The sequence below is a fragment of the Lutra lutra genome, chromosome 6, assembly GCF_902655055.1.
Source record: "Lutra lutra chromosome 6, mLutLut1.2, whole genome shotgun sequence".
Classification (NCBI taxonomy): Eukaryota; Metazoa; Chordata; class Mammalia; order Carnivora; family Mustelidae; genus Lutra; species Lutra lutra.
The window spans coordinates 10,576,033-10,594,634 of NC_062283.1; the positions used below are offsets into that span (position 1 = coordinate 10,576,033).

General features: G+C 42.9%; 1 protein-coding gene across 2 annotated transcripts in view; it reads right to left on the reverse strand.

Moving 5' to 3' along the window:
• The window catches only part of CAP2 (cyclase associated actin cytoskeleton regulatory protein 2), a 133,708-nt gene that overhangs the window by 14,110 nt on the left and 100,996 nt on the right, over positions 1-18,602 (reverse strand). For both annotated transcript variants that reach the window (XM_047733678.1, XM_047733677.1), the window contains exon 7: positions 18,328-18,433. In XM_047733678.1, coding sequence (XP_047589634.1) covers positions 18,328-18,433 — 106 coding nt within the window. The remainder of the gene's footprint in view (positions 1-18,327; positions 18,434-18,602) is intronic.

Consider the following 18,602-nt stretch of genomic DNA (forward strand, 5'->3'; position numbering starts at 1 on the left):
CACAAACTTGAGTGAAACAGCATTTTACTTTACAACCTGTAGTAGAACAGTAGACCTATGATAAGGAGTTATAAGTTAGATCAAGTGAAAAATGGTCAGGAAAAGTAGGGGCACCTGGGAGGCCCAGTTGGTTAAGTGTCTGACTTAAAAAAAAATTTTTTTTTGAGATTTTATTTATTTATTTGATGGAGAGAGAGATCACAAGTAGGCAGAGAGGCAGGCAGAGAGAGAGGAGGAAGCAGGCTCCCCACTGAGCAGAGAGCCCGATGCGGGGCTCGATCCCAGGACCTTGAGATCATGACCTGAGTCGAAGGCAGCGGCTTAACCCACTGAGCCACGCAGGTGTCCCCAAGTGTCTGACTCTTGGTTTCAGCTAAGGTCATGATCTCAGGGTTGTGAGATCGAGTCCCACGTCAGGCTCTGTGCTCAGGAAGAAGTCTGCTTGTGCGCACTCTCTCTCAAATAAATACAAATCTTTCAACAGTAGTCAGGAAAATTTAAAAAATTCAGAGTGACGGAAATGTGGTTTTGGTTCATATATTTCCAACACCAAGTACAAAATATAAAACATGTAAGTGCTAAATATTAACAAAGACAGAATATTCTTAATTTGCATGAACAAATCAGTGTTCCAAAGTATCAATATCGGGAAGTTTTAATCTATAGTAGTTTCCAGTTCAAATAAAAAAAAGTGTTATTTTCAAAGTACTTATTTAATCCTTATTATGTGTAGAATTACTCTAAAGATAAAAGATTCTCTTCTTCAGAATGCATGTCTTAAAAATGGAGTAGGCTGGAGGTCTTGTCTCCTGAAGCGATAATTTGCGATGTTTTCTTGTTTCTAAGAAGACCAGCCTGACTCCAACAGGATCCTTGGGTCATGCAGAGAACCACTACCCAATTCCTGAGACTGGCCAATTTTTTTTTCTTTTTAAAGTCTCTTAAATGTTCACTGTTATGTTGCTGGGGTGAAATTTGAGAATTTGCTCTGAATCATGAACAGCGTATAATCTAAGGTTTTGCACATCAAACAGTGTTCTGGTGCTCTGTTCCAGATGCTAGGAGTCCTCAAATATTACTTTTACCCCTAAACATGTAACACAGGGAGTGAAAGGCCAGACCCTCTCCTCACATCTGAAACACCACAGCTTTCTAGTCCTCCTATTTTGAGGAAAGGAGAGAAGATACTGGCTTCTATATCTTAGAATGATTGGGATGGTGCCCTGTTCTCAGAATTCAGAGTCTCTTTCCAAGAGCCATTAGGGGACACTGAAACCAATATGCCCCATATTCAACGTTCTGGAACTTCGATACTTTCAGAGGGCTGACCCGGGAACCAAACAAAGGATTTACTACAACGGTTGGATATAAAAGCCAAAAACGAAGAGAACTCAGGAGAAGCTGAAACTCTCCACTGATTCTTCGTAGCTTCTGGCACATTCCTGCTGCCTGCCCAGTGAGGGCACAAAATGAGGCTCTGGTTTCCAAGCGGCTTAACAGTGAGTGCTCAGCCCCTCACTGCAGACAGCATCCTCAAAAGCAAACTCGTTAGCCCTTCCCTTGACAGGACTCTGGGGGCTGTCCCTTGCAGTGCAACCTGTCTTTGCCTCTTCTTCCTCTCCTCCTCCCTCCCTGGATATCCCAGCACAGGGTACCAGAGACTTCTGCGTCCTCCAGAGGGCCAGCCACACTCACTGGAATCACAGCCCAGCATGAATCTTCAGGCGTCCCATGTGGAAAGAGAGGGAAGATGGTCGGGGAAGGGAAGGGAGCCAAGAATTCTGGAAAGTCTAGTGTGTGCCAAGTGCTAACTATTTCCACTCATTTAACAGATAGTTAATGCTCAGGATAGGACAGGCTCTATGCCAGAGGTTCCCAAACCTGTGGAAACATTAGAATCATTGAGGGGATCTGTTAGAAATTCGAAAGCCCAGCCCTCATCCCAGAAACATGCTCTGGGAAGGTGCGACACGGGCATCTGCATCGTTTGAAGCTCCCGAGGTGATTCCAATAGGCAGTCAAGTGTGGGAAGAATCATTCCCGGCTACGTGCTGAGATTAATCTTAGTCCTCATAATAATATTACTAGGACTGTCTTGAAATCCCTATTTAACTGAAGACAAAGCAGGAAATGAGGAAGACTGATCCAAAAGTAAACGGCCAGTAGGGGCACAGACAGAATTCGAGCACATATCTGCTTGATTCCAAAGTTGTCTTCAGCAAAATCCTGTATATTATTTTCAGGACTAAAGAAAAAAGTCACTAGTGTAATTTAAGAACCAGAGACATAGGCTACCTCAGCACATATGTAGTGTGTTGCTCTTGGGGCTTTGGCTCGAAAAACATGACGGAAGTATGGGGGGGGTGTAGTCATAACCGGTTTAATTTTTATCTCCACTATACCTTGCTCTGGAAGTCTTGGGTGTTGAAACCCAGATCTCAGCATCAAGTCATTCTTGGTACGGGTTTGTTGTGACTCTATGCCATTGGTTCGGGAAACTGGCCTCTTGCCTTATTCATCTTTCCTGAGTACCTGGTTCCATTAATGGGGCATTTGCACCCAAATCTTGGTTCCTTGCCTAATGGTCAAGTTTTTCTGGCATGGGGACCTGACCTCTCTCTCTGCTCCTACCCCCACTCGCTCACTCTCTCTCTAAAATAAATAAAATCTTAAAAAAAATACTATTTTGATATGTTGATGAACCAAGTCTCAAATAACTTAGAGCCCCAGACTGGAAACAAACGAAAACACATTTTACTAAAGTCACCGTTAACAATGACCTGCAACTTAAAAAAAAAAAAAAAAAAAGCAGCAGAGTTGTGACTTTAAATGGCCATATTCAAGGTGAAAAAGTTCGCCTCTGTTGCAGCAAGAGCACAGCACAAAACCTAGAAATCTGGTTTTGAGAGCTATCAAGATTAATTTTGAGAGCAGATGTTTGATTTATACTTTTTGGGGGGGGGATGGACAATGACTATCTGTGACTCTCTTCCTCTAAATTAATTTCAACTGTCCTGGGAACAGCTGCTTCCTCTGATTTTAAATATACAAACTATAAAATAATGAAACCATTGTATGCAGCATGTGGAAGGCTTGTAATGTTTTGGATATATATGCCATATATATAACATGCAATACAGTTATGTACTAATATACACTGCATTTTTTTCATTAAATGTTACTTGAAATTAGCTACTAATCATTTTATTACTTGAGAATTTAGATTTTATTCTGCAGAAGAAACTACTTCTGGTTCTTAAATGAAACCTCCTTATTGTTTTGCTGGTGGCAATTACGGATGTCATTAACAACCCATTTTTAAACCCAATGGCAAACCATTGCCTTAGTGATCTAGTTAGTTAGGTTACAGTCTAGCTTTGGATCTAAATAATTTACAAAAAAGATTCTACTCCGATTATCCATTTTGCTAAATTTGTAGAAAGTGGGTCTAATGGGGGTACTTTTAGACAGAGGTTTTCTATCTTTGTGAAAAATTAGGCAAAAAAGTGAAACATAGCTGCTTAAGTAAAAAAAAACAAAAAACAAAAAACAAACTACCAACATCATCTCTGTTTGTCTGTCTCTTGGCCCTAAGTTTTCCATCTAAGATTTCTCTGCTTCATAATTGATTTGGTTGGGGATACCTGGGTGGCTCAGTTGGTTAGGAATCTGCCTTCGGCTCAGGTCATGATCTCAGGGTCCTGGGATTGAGTCCTGCATTGGGCTCCCTGCTCAGCAAGGATTCTGCTCTCCCCCTGCCCCTCCCCCTACTCATGTGTTCTCTCTCTCAAATAAATAAATAAAACCTTTAAAAATAAATAAATTACTTAAATAACGGATTTGGAAATTTTCAAATCTTACACTTTAATTCCAAGATTTTTCAAAGCCAACAATAATGGTAGCAGATGATTTGGTCTCCATAGAACCTAACTCTGTAATGGATAGATCGAAAGTGAATTAGGCTGAGTAGCCTCATCCGTCAGTCCACTCAGCACACAGTTCCCGAGTGCCTCCTTGCAAGGAACTGGGTATACGGTGAAGTCAGCATGCACCCTGTTATTAAGAAACACGTAATCTAGCAGTGGTGTCACGTGCACAAGTAAGTAATCACAGACGAAGCAGCTTGATCCGGGCCACGCGTAACATGAACTGGGGCGTGAAAGGCACAAATGAGGGCATGACCGACTCTCCCCAGGACAGTGAGGTTAGGGGAGCCAGAGAAGGGCTGTTGTGGCCTATGCTTGGGCTGCACCATCCAACGTGTGGCAGAGGAGGGGTTCCTATAAAGAGAGATGCCGAGGGAGAAACGTACATGCAGATAACATTAAAGTGGGTAACACCCACCTTTAAGAATAGGTCAGCCAACCTACATCTTGGCCTGTGTTTTTACCAGTTTTTAAAAAAGCAGAGACTAAGAAAATAAAAATACCACGCAACAGACTCTTGGAACCAGTGGACTAATGTCCCATACAACACAGTTTCTGCTACAATGTCTCCTCTATGAAACTAGCTTAGTGATAGTAATAATCTGAGCCACCTGTCTGGCCAAGTATTTGTGAAGATCACAGATAAAGCTACAAAATGAAACATCTGCCATGCAGTGGTACTGTTTATGCCCCCCTCCCCACTGACAGCCATCCTTTCCTTATGGCCCCCACCCAGGTCCCCTTCACACTTACACCCAGATAGCTGCCTTCTGATTCTTGGTCAGATTCTTTCTCTAGCTGCCCTCCTTGGAGCCAATCTGACCCATCCATCCCCTGGCTTACAGTTAGTAACCTCTAGGTAGCAGTGACAATGTACATGTGCCTAATGACACACTTCAGAAGCAGTTTAAAAATCGCAAAGCCATTTTAGTCACAAATATGCTTACATTAACGTGCTACAGTTGCGAGAATTCAAATTGTTTTACAACTGAAATTTTGGTTCAAATGCTGTTTGTTAATTTCCTAATATAGCATCTAAAATTCAAAGGTGATGGGGTGCCTCTGTGGCTCAGTCGGTTAAACATCTGGTCATGACCTTGGAGTTCTGGGATAGAGCCATGTTGGGCTCCCTGCTCAGGGGGGAGTCTGCTTCTCCCTCTGCTCCTCCCTCATCCCCCCTGCTTGTGCCCTTGCTCTCTCTCTCTCTCTCTAAAATAAATAAGATCTTAATAGAATAAAACAAAATAAAATAAAATAAGATACGAGGGTGAAGAGCCACTCATATACCACAATAGGAGGGAGGGGTTAAATGAAGGAAATACCAGTTTTAGAACCAAAGACTTTCTATACACATGACCAACTGTTCTTGTTGCAAAAAAATACTTCACAAATTCATGATTTAGGGTTTGTTTATATTTTAGAATCAAAACTAATTTCTTTCTATTTTTTGCAAGATGTACTTTGATCAAGAACTTAGTGAAATTGATACATTTCCAAATTTGTCAATTTCTATAAGTGCTTGTGAATTTTACTTTCATATTTATATCGCGCTTTCATTGGCAGACAACTATAATCAAGAAAAAAGATTGCACATAAACTAACAGATGATCATCCTGCACAACCTAAGTAGAAGCCAAAGGGAATTATGACTTTTGCCTCTATTTTCTTATTTTTATCACTTCCTATAATTCTGAGACTTCTTCTGCCAATGAAAACAAAGTTTCTGGGGGCCCTTCCAAGAAAACAGTTAAAAATATTACAATGAAGTGCTGTATACTATTTTAAGCATATGTTTATTAATTTTTTAAAAAGTCAGTTTTGGGACTATTTCCTATTTCATCTTTGGTAACAGAACACTACTTGAATTTTAGGGAAGAAATACAAAGATGGTCCCACAATTCTGAAGGAAATGTGGGGCCTATTTTGATCACTTTTCTGCGGAGGCAAGGTTCCAAACACCCTCATTTCAAGAAGCACAAGAGGAAGGGTCATGAAAATACATCGCATGGTTTCGTCAATGACTTCTGATGGTCTCTGTCTTGCCCACCCTTCCAGCCACACGTGATCTCTCTTCATTCCTTTGACGACCTGGAGGGATGTGAGCTATGGAAGCCGATGAAGAAGAAACAGAATAAGAAAGTCCCTCCAGAGAAGGAGTAACGGCGTTAAGTTGGAACACAGCCTGGGAATAACATGCACAGTCTATATTAGTTTGTGGAAACCAGTAACTTATGGTTTTTATGCCTGTTGTACTCCTAACTTATGTATCCGGATGTGGCCCTTCAAAAAGGTGATGATTTCTGCTTTACAAGTGCCAAGCAGAAATGCTTTAGTGAAAGCAGATCAAGCCTTCAGAGCAGCAGAGTCTAGAAGGATCTATTGAGCACCATCTAATTTGCTCAACTGATGCAGCTATTTTGCATAAATTGTCTTGGTAAGTAGCCTTAATTATTAGTTTGCCCTTGCTTTGCTACTGCTATCTGGAACAAATCTGGCATTTCCAGATCGTCTTGTCTTCTTGTTTGCCAGCACTGGCAGCTTGAAAATATAATTTCTCATTAAAAATAAAAAAAAAAAGGAAAGATAAATTTTCCATTGGAAAATTTTCCAGAGTTAAAGATAGCAGAGTATACCCATCAAAGAGGCAAACTATAGATAGCCAATAGTTATAGGAAGACCGAGAGTGACATGTGGCTTGAATTATCTGTTCAACTATTTCATTTGGCCAGAAAATCCTAGGTCTGAACTCTCATCGAATTAAAGTGTTTGCTTTTCTTTCAGATGTTAGGGTCTTAATGAAATGATAATATTTCTTCTAACTTATTATATTCCTTAAATTTCTTAAATTTATATAAATTTCTTATATTTCTTAAATTTCTTATATTTCTATATCAAGCATATAGTATATGCTTGGTAAATGATGGGGTGAGGGAAATAAGGGTTGTTAGAAAGATGATTGACGTTTGGTTCTGTGAAAGAGTTAAAAAAAAAATAGAAGCTTTAGCATCTCCTGAACTTTATCGTTGAAACACACGAAGAGTAACTTTTGTCTCAATTGCAGGCTCCAAAATTCACATGGAAGTTTATTGGTGCTCAGGTCTGGGAAGAGGTCTGCGGGGAGCTCAGCTTGCATCAAGAGATGCAACCCAGACCAGTGGACTGTGGTCTGGGCGGGGCTCTGTGCTACATTTGCTACGTTCCGGGCAGGGTTTGTCCTACCTGCACCTTCCTCCCTTCCCTTAAGAAACCCTTCTGGCTTCATCTAATATTAGCGTGCATTTACTGAGTTTACACCAGCTGGGAATTAGTGGCGAGCAGGTGGCAAGGGACAGGTGCAGGGGAGGCATTTGGGACCAATAGTCTGCTGCCTGTTATAAAATGCATTGTCCATTTCGGTTGCCACCCTTGGAGAGAAGAAGTAAAGAGGGATTACTTATCCAGCTCTTGCACAAGGAACAGAGTCTGTGGCTAATGGAGTAACATGCTGGGAATTTCATCCTGAAGAACTCTGATTACAAATTATGTGTTAAATGTAGCCAATGCCACTGGGCATGGCGTTTAAGGTCCCGTACCAGTCCCTGCTGCAGATTCCAGGATGAATCGGAAGCCTGCTTTCATGAGCTCCCGGCCCCGGAAAAGAGGGGAAAGAGAGGAAAGAGAGAAGCACTTCGGTGTTCCCAGATGGCAGGCTCTCAGCTCTCAGCCTTTGTGTCTTTGCTCAGGCTGTGCCTTTGTTTGGAAGACTTCCCCAATTTACAGTCTGGAAAATCCTTGCCTATCCTTCAAGGCTCACCTCGAACGTCTCTTCCTTTTTGTAGGTTTTTCTCTCCCAAGTGCAGATTTCCTGTTTCTCTATTGCGAGCACCCGTTAGGAACCCCCCGTGTTAGGGTTGTTCATGGTATACGGCAGTTATCTGTCAGTGAGTTCAGATTTGGTCATGAGCCTGAGCACAGGAGAGCCACTCATTCTTCATCTGCATGTTCCGGGTAATGTGGCCCAGTGCCTAAAATATGGCAGGTGCTTCATAAATATTTACTGAAGTGAATAAGGAACTGCTTCACAACGCAGAAAGTGCTAGGCATCATAAAAGCAGCACGAATTTTAAGGGGTGCTGTGGAGATTCTGTGGGGGGGAAGGGGAACTTCCAGCTTGGGACATAAGCAGAGGAGACAGGAGAGGATCTTGGAGAGACCATTTGAAATAGGCTTTGAAGGTTGGCTGGACTGGATTTGGCACAAGGAAGCAAGAGGAAGGAGGAGGGGACACAAGCCTTGCCATTACAACTATCTGCAACTCAAGAGGTAGCATCATGCAAGAATTTATAGACTCACGTGAGTGATGTCTTTCTAGGCATTACCTTTTTTTTTTTTTTAAGATTTTATTTATTTATTTCAGAAATAGCAAGTGAGTGAGCAAGTCAGGGGGAGGAGCAGAGGGGGAGAGAATGAGAAGCTGAAGCAGATTCCAGCTCAGGATGGGCCAGACGTGGGGCTCGATCCCACCATCGCGAGATAATGACCTGAGCCCCAACCAAGAGTCAGATGCTTCCCCCACAGAGTCATCCAGGCGCCCCGGTAGGCATTACCTTCTCATGTGGCACATTTGTTTAATCAAACTACCACTGCTCGAAACTATCTTTGAAGATTGCCTTCAGATCTATTTACAAAAACATACAAACCAAGCAATCACTCATGCTCTATACTCTGTTCCTTTTTTTTTTTTTTTTAAAGATTTTATTTATTTATTTGACAGAGAGAGATCACAAGTAGGCAGAGAGGCAGGCAGAGAGAGAGGAAGGGAAGCAGGCTTCCTGCTGAGCAGCGAGCCCGATGCGGGACTCGATCCCAGGATTCTGGGATCATGACCTGAGCCGAAGGCAGCGGCTTAACCCACTGAGCCACCCAGGTGCCCTACTCTGTTCCTTTTGATTGAAAAGAGTATTACTTGAATTAACCCCCCCCCCCAAAAGGGTCTTAATGGCTTTTGGCCATTTGAAAAGATAAAATTCACTTTTAAAGCAGGAGGATTTGCTATCATTTAATACCCTAAAAAAGATGGGCTGAAGGCAGGCTTTACTGGCTCTTGCCCTAGGGCCGGGAAGGACAGGGAGATGGACAAAAAATACAACCATGGTCATGATTAATGGGGGCCCGGTCTCAGAAAGTGGGCAAGTCCCCCCCGGAGAACGATGAGGGCTGAACTCTGAACCAGAGGAGCGGCTCCTCAGTGATGAATGTGAACCCCGGGGTGCCCAACGTTGTTCAGCTCTGGGCTGGAGTGACAGCGGAGCTCACTCAACATCTCCTCTGGTTCAGGCACCCCCGATTCTGTTCTGGGGAGCACCTCTGCCTGCAAGCCTAAACCACCACCTTCTCATTTTCCTAAGAGTTGCTGCGGGAGAGGGTAAGGAACAGGACATTGCCAGTTACACCACTGCATTCAACGTTACACACAAAAGAATTTTAAATGCACACACCTTAATTAAAATATCCCCAAGGTGATGGTTTAAATAAATTAGGAAGGTGTATTAACTTGCTAGCCCTCGGGTTAAGAGAGCTCAAAGTTCTTGTTTAGAAAAAGTGCTAGTAAATAAAATAAACTTTAAAAATTTTAATTAATTAATTTTAAAGATTTTATTTATTTATTTGACAGAGAGAGCACAAGCAGGGGGAGTGGCAGAGGGAGAGGGAGAAGCAGGCTCTATGCTGAGAAGGGAGCCCCCATGTGGGTTTCGATCCCAAGACCCCAGGATCAAGATCTGAACTAAAGGCAGATGCTTAACTCACTGAGCCACCCAGGCACCCCTAAAATAATCTTGATCGTTAAGGCTGGCACTTTTAAAAGCTACTACTCTTTTGATTTAGGAAGGGGAAAATTTTAAAACTCTAAAAAATTTACATATTTTTATTAACCACTACTAAAACTCAGATATTTGACATAATAAACATGTTTTTTTTTTAAAAGATTTTATTTATTTATTTGACAGACAGAGATCACAAGCAGGCAGAGAGGCAGGTAGAGAGAGAGGAGGAAGCAGGCTCCCTGCTGAGCAGAGAACCTGATGCGGGGGTTGATCCCAGGACCCTGGGATCATGACCTGAGCTGAAGGCAGAGGCTTTAACCCACTGAACCACCCAGGCGCCCCAATAAACATGGTTTTAAATATAAAACAAGTAGAGCATTATAGTGTAGCTAACTCTGAGCCACTGTGTATGAAATTGTAGATATTTATTTATTTATTTTTTTATTTAAATAGGCTCCACACCCAGCGTGGAGACCAATATGGGGCTTGATCTCATGACCCTGAGATCAAGACCTGAGCTATGATCAAGAGTCGGACACGTACCTGAGCCACTCAGCACCGCTGTAGATGTTTATTTTTGACCTATACTCACTCCACTGAAGATAGAGCTCAAGTACAAATAAAATCCTCAAATAATCCCCAAGCTTCAAAAGGCAGAAATTGAAGTTAGAAGCAATAACTCATCCAATCAGACAACTGGTCTACACACGATCCAGAGATCATAACACAAAGTCAAGCATACTCCGTCCTTCTGTAAACCTGCAGCTCCTCCAACCCCCAGCAGCTGTTTTCTAGAAATCACTGATTCACTGCCGCGTCCTCGAGGATAGCCAAGATATGGAAGCAACCTGACTGTCCACTGGTAGACAAATGGATGAGGACTGTGGTGGTGTACACACACACACACACACACACACACACACATGACATACACAGAGGAATATCACTGAGCCATAAAAAAATGAGAGCTTACCATTTGTGACAACATGGATGGACCTAGATGGTATTTAACTAAATGAAGTAAGTCAGACAGAGAAAGAAAAATACCATGTGATCTCACTGACGTGGAATCTAAGGAACAAACCAAAAGAAACAGATTCATAAATACAGAAAACAATAAATAAAATAAAATACATACATACAGGAGAAACTGATGGGTGTGGGCACGAGATCAGCAGAACAAGTGAAGGGGACTAGGAGGTACAGGCTTCCGGTTATAAAACAAGTCAGTCTTGGGAATGAAAAGCACAGCAGGGAATACAGTCACAATGTCGTTAACTTTGTGCAACGGCAGGTGGTCACTGGACATGGCAGTGATCACTTCCTAATGTACATAAACACTGAATCACCGTGTTGTATACCCGAAACCAACAGAGGACTGTGTGTCAACTACGCTTCAATAAAATAACAAAATGAATGACTTCACCACCTGCCCCCCGCCTGCCTTTCTGGCCTCAACTCTTGGCATGTCCAGCTCTGCAAAATTCACAGGTTTTCTCTCCAAGTATTTTGTTAATGTCCTATGCGCATATGCCAAATTCCCTGTTAAGAACTGCCCTTTCCTTTACTGTCTTTCTAGGGCTCTGCGAACTCCTACTCATCCTTCAAGACCCAAACCAAATGTCAGTCCTTTCGTTGTCCATTCCTCCCACCCAGGAAGTCTAATTAGCAAGGTTTAGTTTCCAACAAGCCTTATATTATTATTTATTTTCACATCATAATTGGAACCTGCCGCTTGACAGCAGAGACTGTAGCATAAATAGAATGTCTGGTGTGTGCCTTGTCCCTGGTAGGTAGCCAATACATGGCTATTAAGTAAATGAGTTGCTAAATAAATGGAAGAGTAAAAATGAAAGATCTCCCCTGAGTCTCCCTCCAGTTGGACTCCTTGGGTCCAACTCGAATACACTACAGCGGTGTTTTTCAAATCTTAACACGCAGTTAAGTCACCTGGGGCAATCTTTTAAATGCAGGTTCTGATTCGGGGCGCCTGAATTCTGCTCCCCCCACGTTTTGTGTGAGCGCCGCGCTTTGTGCTTACTTCCAGTGGGGCTGCATTCGTTCATGTGTCCTTCAGCAAGAATGTGAGTTTCAGGGGACAGGAATGGTGTCAAACGCGTCTTATATCCGCTTCTGCATTCTCGGCACCTTGCCCGGAACCTGGGTCATGGTAGGTGCTTAAGCTATGTTTGTTTAATTACTAGTTTCTTTGAGGCTGTTCAAAGCCAATGCCTGGCTTCCTTCATTATCTGTGCATTTGGAACGACTTTGCTAGTCAATGATACTCCTGACTCCCTCGGAGCAGTCTGGATCCTCTCCGTAGGAGAACAAAAGTAATTGGTTACCCAAAGCCCCAAAAGGGAGCTAAAAACCCAGGAGCAATTAAGTCGACTGAACACAGCTGTGGTCAGGTAGGCTGGAAGGAGCCACTCTCCGTGGCCCGGAGCCCCGCGGAAGAGATCAAGGAGCTCTGTGACCCAGGCGAGTGACACACTGTGAATGACACTACCGACTCACTTTGATCAATAAACCTAAGGCACAGGTTGGGTACAAGCTCTCGATGAAAATTTTGATATAAAAGATTGAGAACAGCTTCCTTCTGTAAGAATCAAGAGGGAGCCAGAGAGGCCAGAAGACAGGAAAACTTACAAGACATACATATTTAATGACATGCGACAGGGCCTACATTATTTATAAGTCCGAACGCCCTCTGGCTGAGTTTTAATTTGCTCACAGCGAACTGTTACGCTTGCGTTTTGTTAACGGACGTCCGGCCTTTACGCTGAGGAAGAGGCAGAAGAGAAAGCTCGGCCCCCAGAAAAGGGAGTGATGGCAAAATGTTTTGCTTTGAGAAAAATAAAACCCCCTCGTCTGTCACTGTGCCACTCCCAACTACTAGTGTTTTTCTGAAGGTTCGACGCCTGGCAACTGGGGTAGAGCACAGATGGGTTAAAGGCACATTCCTAACAGAAGGAGTCCTGTCCCCATTATATAAGGCTTCGTGCACGGTCACTTATGTGCACTTTTATTCCTCTCTATGATTCATTACACCCCGCTGGTTCCCAAAGCCAAAGGAACCCAGGGAGACCTACGAAAGGACAGAAAGAAGTCAACATGTTTAATACCAGAAAGTTAAGAAGACAAACACGTTTTGTCCGATTCACGGAATCCTTTCCATGACCTCTTCCTGGCCAGAGCCACACAGAACACAATAACTGTCTCCAAGTCGATCTGGCCAATTCATAGAAAAAAAATCAGTTATTTTGGTAGTTTTCAGTGTAAGGACAAGGCCTTGGCTGTTCAGTGCTTGTTATCTGACCTACAGGAAGTGCCAACGATATTACAAATCTGACCAACTGCAAGGGATGACAAGTAACAGGGTCTCCCCTGGGCTCCTGCCAAAGGGCCGATTTATTCGACAAAGTGCGTGTGAGACACAGCGCTGAGGACACTACGTGAATTAATATCGTAAAGGGCCACCAGTAATTAAAGGGAGAACTGCAGGTTGCTTCTGGCGCCGGGTCCTCCTGGATCGAGGTGCTGGTAAGGGACAGTTTGCAGAAACGAGATGTCATTTCCCGCAGTAAATGTCACAGGACGTTCCACAGAGATGAGCCCACAGCTGCTGCTCGCCCCCCGCGCCTGCACACTTGTGCACAGACCCTCGCTCCGGGCTCGGGCCCCAAGAATCGCCAGCCTCCAAGTCTGACATTTCGCCCTGACAACTGAAGGGAACAACAGTTGCCTGACACAGCTGTGGTCTGAGGGCGAATGTCAGGAGGTGGGAGCTGGCAAGGCCAGTCCCAGTCGCGAACTCAGGGGGAGCGATGACTTCTGAGAGTCCGGAGCCTCGAGCAGCCTGCTGCTGGGCCCCCAAACCCCCCGAGGGCTCAACCCTCAACATCTGATTTGAAAATGGAGAAAACACAAGGGTTACTCCAAACACTGGAGATGTTAAGTCACCCTAAGCTTTCTGACTGTGTCCCTTAAAATGGAACGTGTCTCTTCAACCTTCTGAGCATGGTGGTGTCAGTGGGTGCCAACACCCCATCTTGCTACGCCCTCTCGGATCCCTGTCGCCTCATAAATACATTCTGTCTGTGTGGCTGTGATCAGCGGGCAAAGACGTGAAGTTATTCCTACTTATTTTTTCTTCCCAAAGGCCATCTGATCAGAGCATTCTAATAGCCCTCGCAAGAACGCTGTGAGTCTGGCTGTAGACGTTTGTCGTTCACTTTGCCGCTATGTTGGCAGACGACGGTCTGTCCGGAGCTTACTTCGGACTATGGAATCTTTTAAATAGTTTTTAGTCATTTGGATTTAAAATTAAAAACTTTTTTTTGTTGTTTAAGATTTTGTTTGTCTGTCAGAAAGAGAGAGAGAGAGAGCACAAGTAGGGGGAGGATGTGAGGGGGAGGGAGAAGCAGGCTCCCCTCGGAGCAGGGAGCCCAATGTGGCTTTGATCCCAGGACGCAGAGATCATGACTTGAGCTGAAGGTGGATGTTTAACTGACTGAGCCCCCCCCCCCCGGGCATCCCAAAATCTTTTTTTTTTTTTTTTTTTAAGATTTTATTTATTTATTTGACAGAGAGAAATCACAAGTAGGCAGAGAGGCAGGCAGAGAGAGAGGAGGAAGCAGGCTCCCTACTGAGCAGAAAGCCCGATGCGGGGCTCGAACCCAGGACCTGGGATCATGACCTGAGCCGAAGGCAGCGGCTTAACCCACTGAGCCACCCAGGCGCCCCCAAAATCTTTGGTTTTTATAATATACTTTGTAATACATTTTTTTTAACCCTAAACCTTAGAAGAAGAGGACTAAAATATTAGGAAATGTATTTCTATATGTATGTCTTAAAGCTTGTTAAAGTATTTTGCAGGGGTACCTGGATGGTTTAGTCATTAAGTGTCTGCCTTTGGCTCAGGTCATGATCCCAGGGTCCTGTGATTGAGCCCCATATGGGCTCCCTGCTCGACAGGGAGCCTGCTTCTCCCTCTCCCACTCCCCCTGCTTGTGTTCCCTCTCTCACTGTCTCTTTCTGTCAAAGAAATAAATAAAATATTTATTATAAAAAAAGATTTTACATATAGGATGTTCTCTGAACCAACACTTTCTTACCATAATCCTTCTCCACTTTTAATATCTGGCCACAACCTTCCCATTAAAGAAGTGAAGCAGGTGCTCTGCTTTATAACAATTACCATTTATTTATTTATTTATTTATTTTTGAGGGGGAGAAAGAGAGAGCACCTGTGTGCACACTCAGGCGCACAGGGGGAGAAGGGCAGAGGAGAGAGAGAACCTTAATTAAGCAGGCTCCGCGCCCAGCTCAGAGCCCGACACGGTGCTCGATCCCACCTTGAGATCACGACCTGAGCCAAAATTAAGAGTCGGACGCTTAGCTGACTGAGCTACCTAGGTGCTCCTACAATTACTATTTTATTTTATTTTATTTTATTTTATTTTTTTACAATTACCATTTTAAATCATATTCTCCCATTAGCATAACATGTGCTCCATACATAATAGCTACTACTACTATTATGGCAATCCACGCCACTCAATGCCTGCTCCAAGGATTATATTTTATGTAAAATATATACACACATGTATAAATATGCCATTTATGTTTTATAACATGTTTTTAAAAATGTACCATGTGTCGGGTCATGAAATCAGTTCAGTGGGTCTCAGCCAGAATATTATAAGAAACGAAATAAAATGGAAAAAAATATTTGAATACATTTCACATGTTAAAAGACAGAAGTGTTCTGTAAAACTTGTTTTAGTGTTGTTAATTGGTTGTGTCTGGTGTGTATGTGTAACGAACTGTATTTCTCACTGTTAGTTGCCTTAAAAATTTGAAAGCTATTGTTACAAGGTTTATATTTCTAATGAAAATAATGAAAACATAAGTATTCACTCTAGAATAAGGGAAAACAATGATGCTTATTTTTCTATAACTAATATTTGATTCTTTTTTTAGAGGGGGCAGGAGCAGAAGGAGAGAGGGAGAATCTTAAGCAGGCCCCATGTTCAGCATGGAGCCGAAATGGGGCTCGAGCTCATGACCCTGAGATCATGACATGAGCAGAAATCAAGAGTCAGACGCTCAATCGACTGAGCCCCCAGGTGCCCCTAATATTTGATTCTTATCTTATATATTCAAAACACCATTACTCAGCTTTGTACAGTGCGGTAAAAGGTACTGAAGCCATTTAAAAGTAATTTTCTTTTCTATGGGTGCCATTAGAAAATTAATTGCCAAAAAAAAAAGAAAATTAATTGCCCAGCTTTTGTCACATGACTATTTCCCACAAATGGGTTCTCTTTCCTTTTCCATTTATTTACTATGAGTATAATAAGAAGACATCCAAGGACTCTCGCTGTTTAGTTTACTACTCTCTAGTGATGACCTATTTCCACGGCAAACACATGACAATTCCCCCTTTATGACAAACTGGTCTGTAACAAGACAGTATCTCATTGGAAGTGTAAGAAAAATAATTGTAAGAAAAATAATTCTAATCCATCCACCCAAACACACACCTGCATCCCCATTATACCTTTCCATATTAAAACACTTAAAGTGTTTATGAACTCTTCTAAAAAATCGTAATATCTAGAGTGCCTGGGTGGTTCAAGTGGGTTAAGCCTCTGCCTTTGGCTCAGGTCATGATCTCAGGGTCCTGGGATCAAGCCTTGCATCGGGCTTTCTGCTCAGCAGGGAGCCTGCTTTCTCCTCTCTCTCTCTCTGCCTGCCTCTTTGCCTACTTGTGATCTCTGTCAAATAAGTGGAATCTTTAAAAAAAAAATCATAATATCATAGGCAGATGAAAAATAATCAATTTAGTTGTACTTTGCAACTGTGCATTTTTGCTTATGGAGAAAACAGAGTAGAAAATAAGAGGAAGTGTTAGTCTATGGAGGTCAATGTTAATGTTTGTACAAGTGTTGGGGAGCAAAGGCAGAAGTCCCACGCTCCTTTGAAAAGTCACAGACTTGGTGTTGGTATTAAGCCAACCTCACGGACATCAACATTCAGATGAGAGTTAGGACCTAGACCACGACTATGGGAGAATGAGAGTTCTATCCCTGAACGGAATTCACAAATTTGCCACTTTGTTTTCTCAATATTAACTCCAGTCGGACCATCCACTTTGACCATTTAAAGGTAACATTCATTTCTAACGGAAGGAAGTTTCCATGGGGAAGGCTTTCTATAACAAGTGCGGACACTTAAAAGGACAAGGAAGAGTCTAAGAGTTCCCTACCTCCAAATTTTTTAAAGATTATATTTATTTATTTTAGAGGGAGAGACAATGCGTGTGCACGTGAGGGCGGGGGAAGGGGGGGGATGGAGAGGAGAGAGAGAAAATCACAAGCAGACTGCCCTGCGTGTGGAGCCCCACCTGGGGCTTGATCTCACGACCCTGAGATCATGACCTGAGCCGAAATCAAGAGTGAGATGCTTAACTGACTGCGCCACCCAGGCGCCCCTCAAACCATTTCAAACCATATACTGAGTACTTGCTCTGTGCCAGGTACTATGTTAGGGGCTGGAGACAGAGATGAGTTTCCAACTGAGTGGGAGAGCCTCCAAAACACACGCATACAAACGACAACTGTATGAGCTCACGGCTATGGCTGAGGTATACTCAAGATACAAAGGAAGCACGGAGGAGAGGCATCGATTCCCGGGAAGGTCATATAGCATGACATATGTTTGGGACATTGCAGAAAGTGCTAAACCATCTGAGATCTGCAGACTTTGAAACAACGACAATTTGATTTGATCTGCGTGTATTCAGGGTTCCATAATTGTCTGGCAGTGCTGGGAAGCAGTGAGAGGCGGGAAGAGAGGACAGACAAGGCTGGAGATGAGGGCAGGGCCAAGGTCATGGGCAACATCTCAAAGGCTGGGACTTTATTTTATGACCCAGATACTACTCAAAGCACCAGGACTGCCCAAGTAATATTCAAAAATATTATTCAAAAGATCTTGAACGCCAAAAGAGAAATTTAAAACATATAAAAAGACATTTTTATTAGTCATTCTATCTCCTTAAAAAATTTCAAACCTTTTTCAAAACCTTCCTGTTTCCTTTAATTTTTATCACAGTTTCTTAATATATATGCCATCTTAGTGCTCAAAACCTTTTTGCATTCTATCACACTGGCTGGTCAATCATTTCCCATGTAGACATCATACATGTTAGAGTTTAAATGTTTATTTACTTACGTAATCTCCACACCCAACACAGGGCTTAAACTCATGAGCCCAAGATAGAGAGTCTACTGATTCTACTGATTGAGCCAGCCAGGTGCCTGTCCTATATGTTACCTTCAACGGCTGAAGAATGTTGGATTCTTACCATGGACAACTTAACCATCTTCTTTCTGCTGTCCTATAGGCTATCTCCAGATTGCTCCATGACAAACGACACTTGCACAGTTTCTACATACCTATTTTATCTTACGCTTTCCTTGAAATTCCTTGAATTTCCTTGAATTCTAAGGTGTGACATATCCAAGCTACCAGGAATGAATATTTCTACAGAGTTTCTTTCCCTGGGTGGCAGAGGGCGTGGCACTTACGGTTTTGCTCCAAGTAAGGCCTGTGGTGTGGTGTTCCTTGATGTACGCTTGCAGCTCGCTCCAAATGCTCAAATACGACTTCACCCAGTCCACGTGGCGCAAATCACTTTGTTGTAAAAGAGGGCGGAAGAGAGTAGAGTTAGGATTGAAAATAAAATTTAAAAAAGATTGGTGGGAACATGGTAATCCAGTAACTAAGGCCCTGGAGGACCCTGGGCCAATTGTCCTTCTGGTTCAGTCCCCGTGAACCAATTCTGAAAAGGACTTGACAGGCC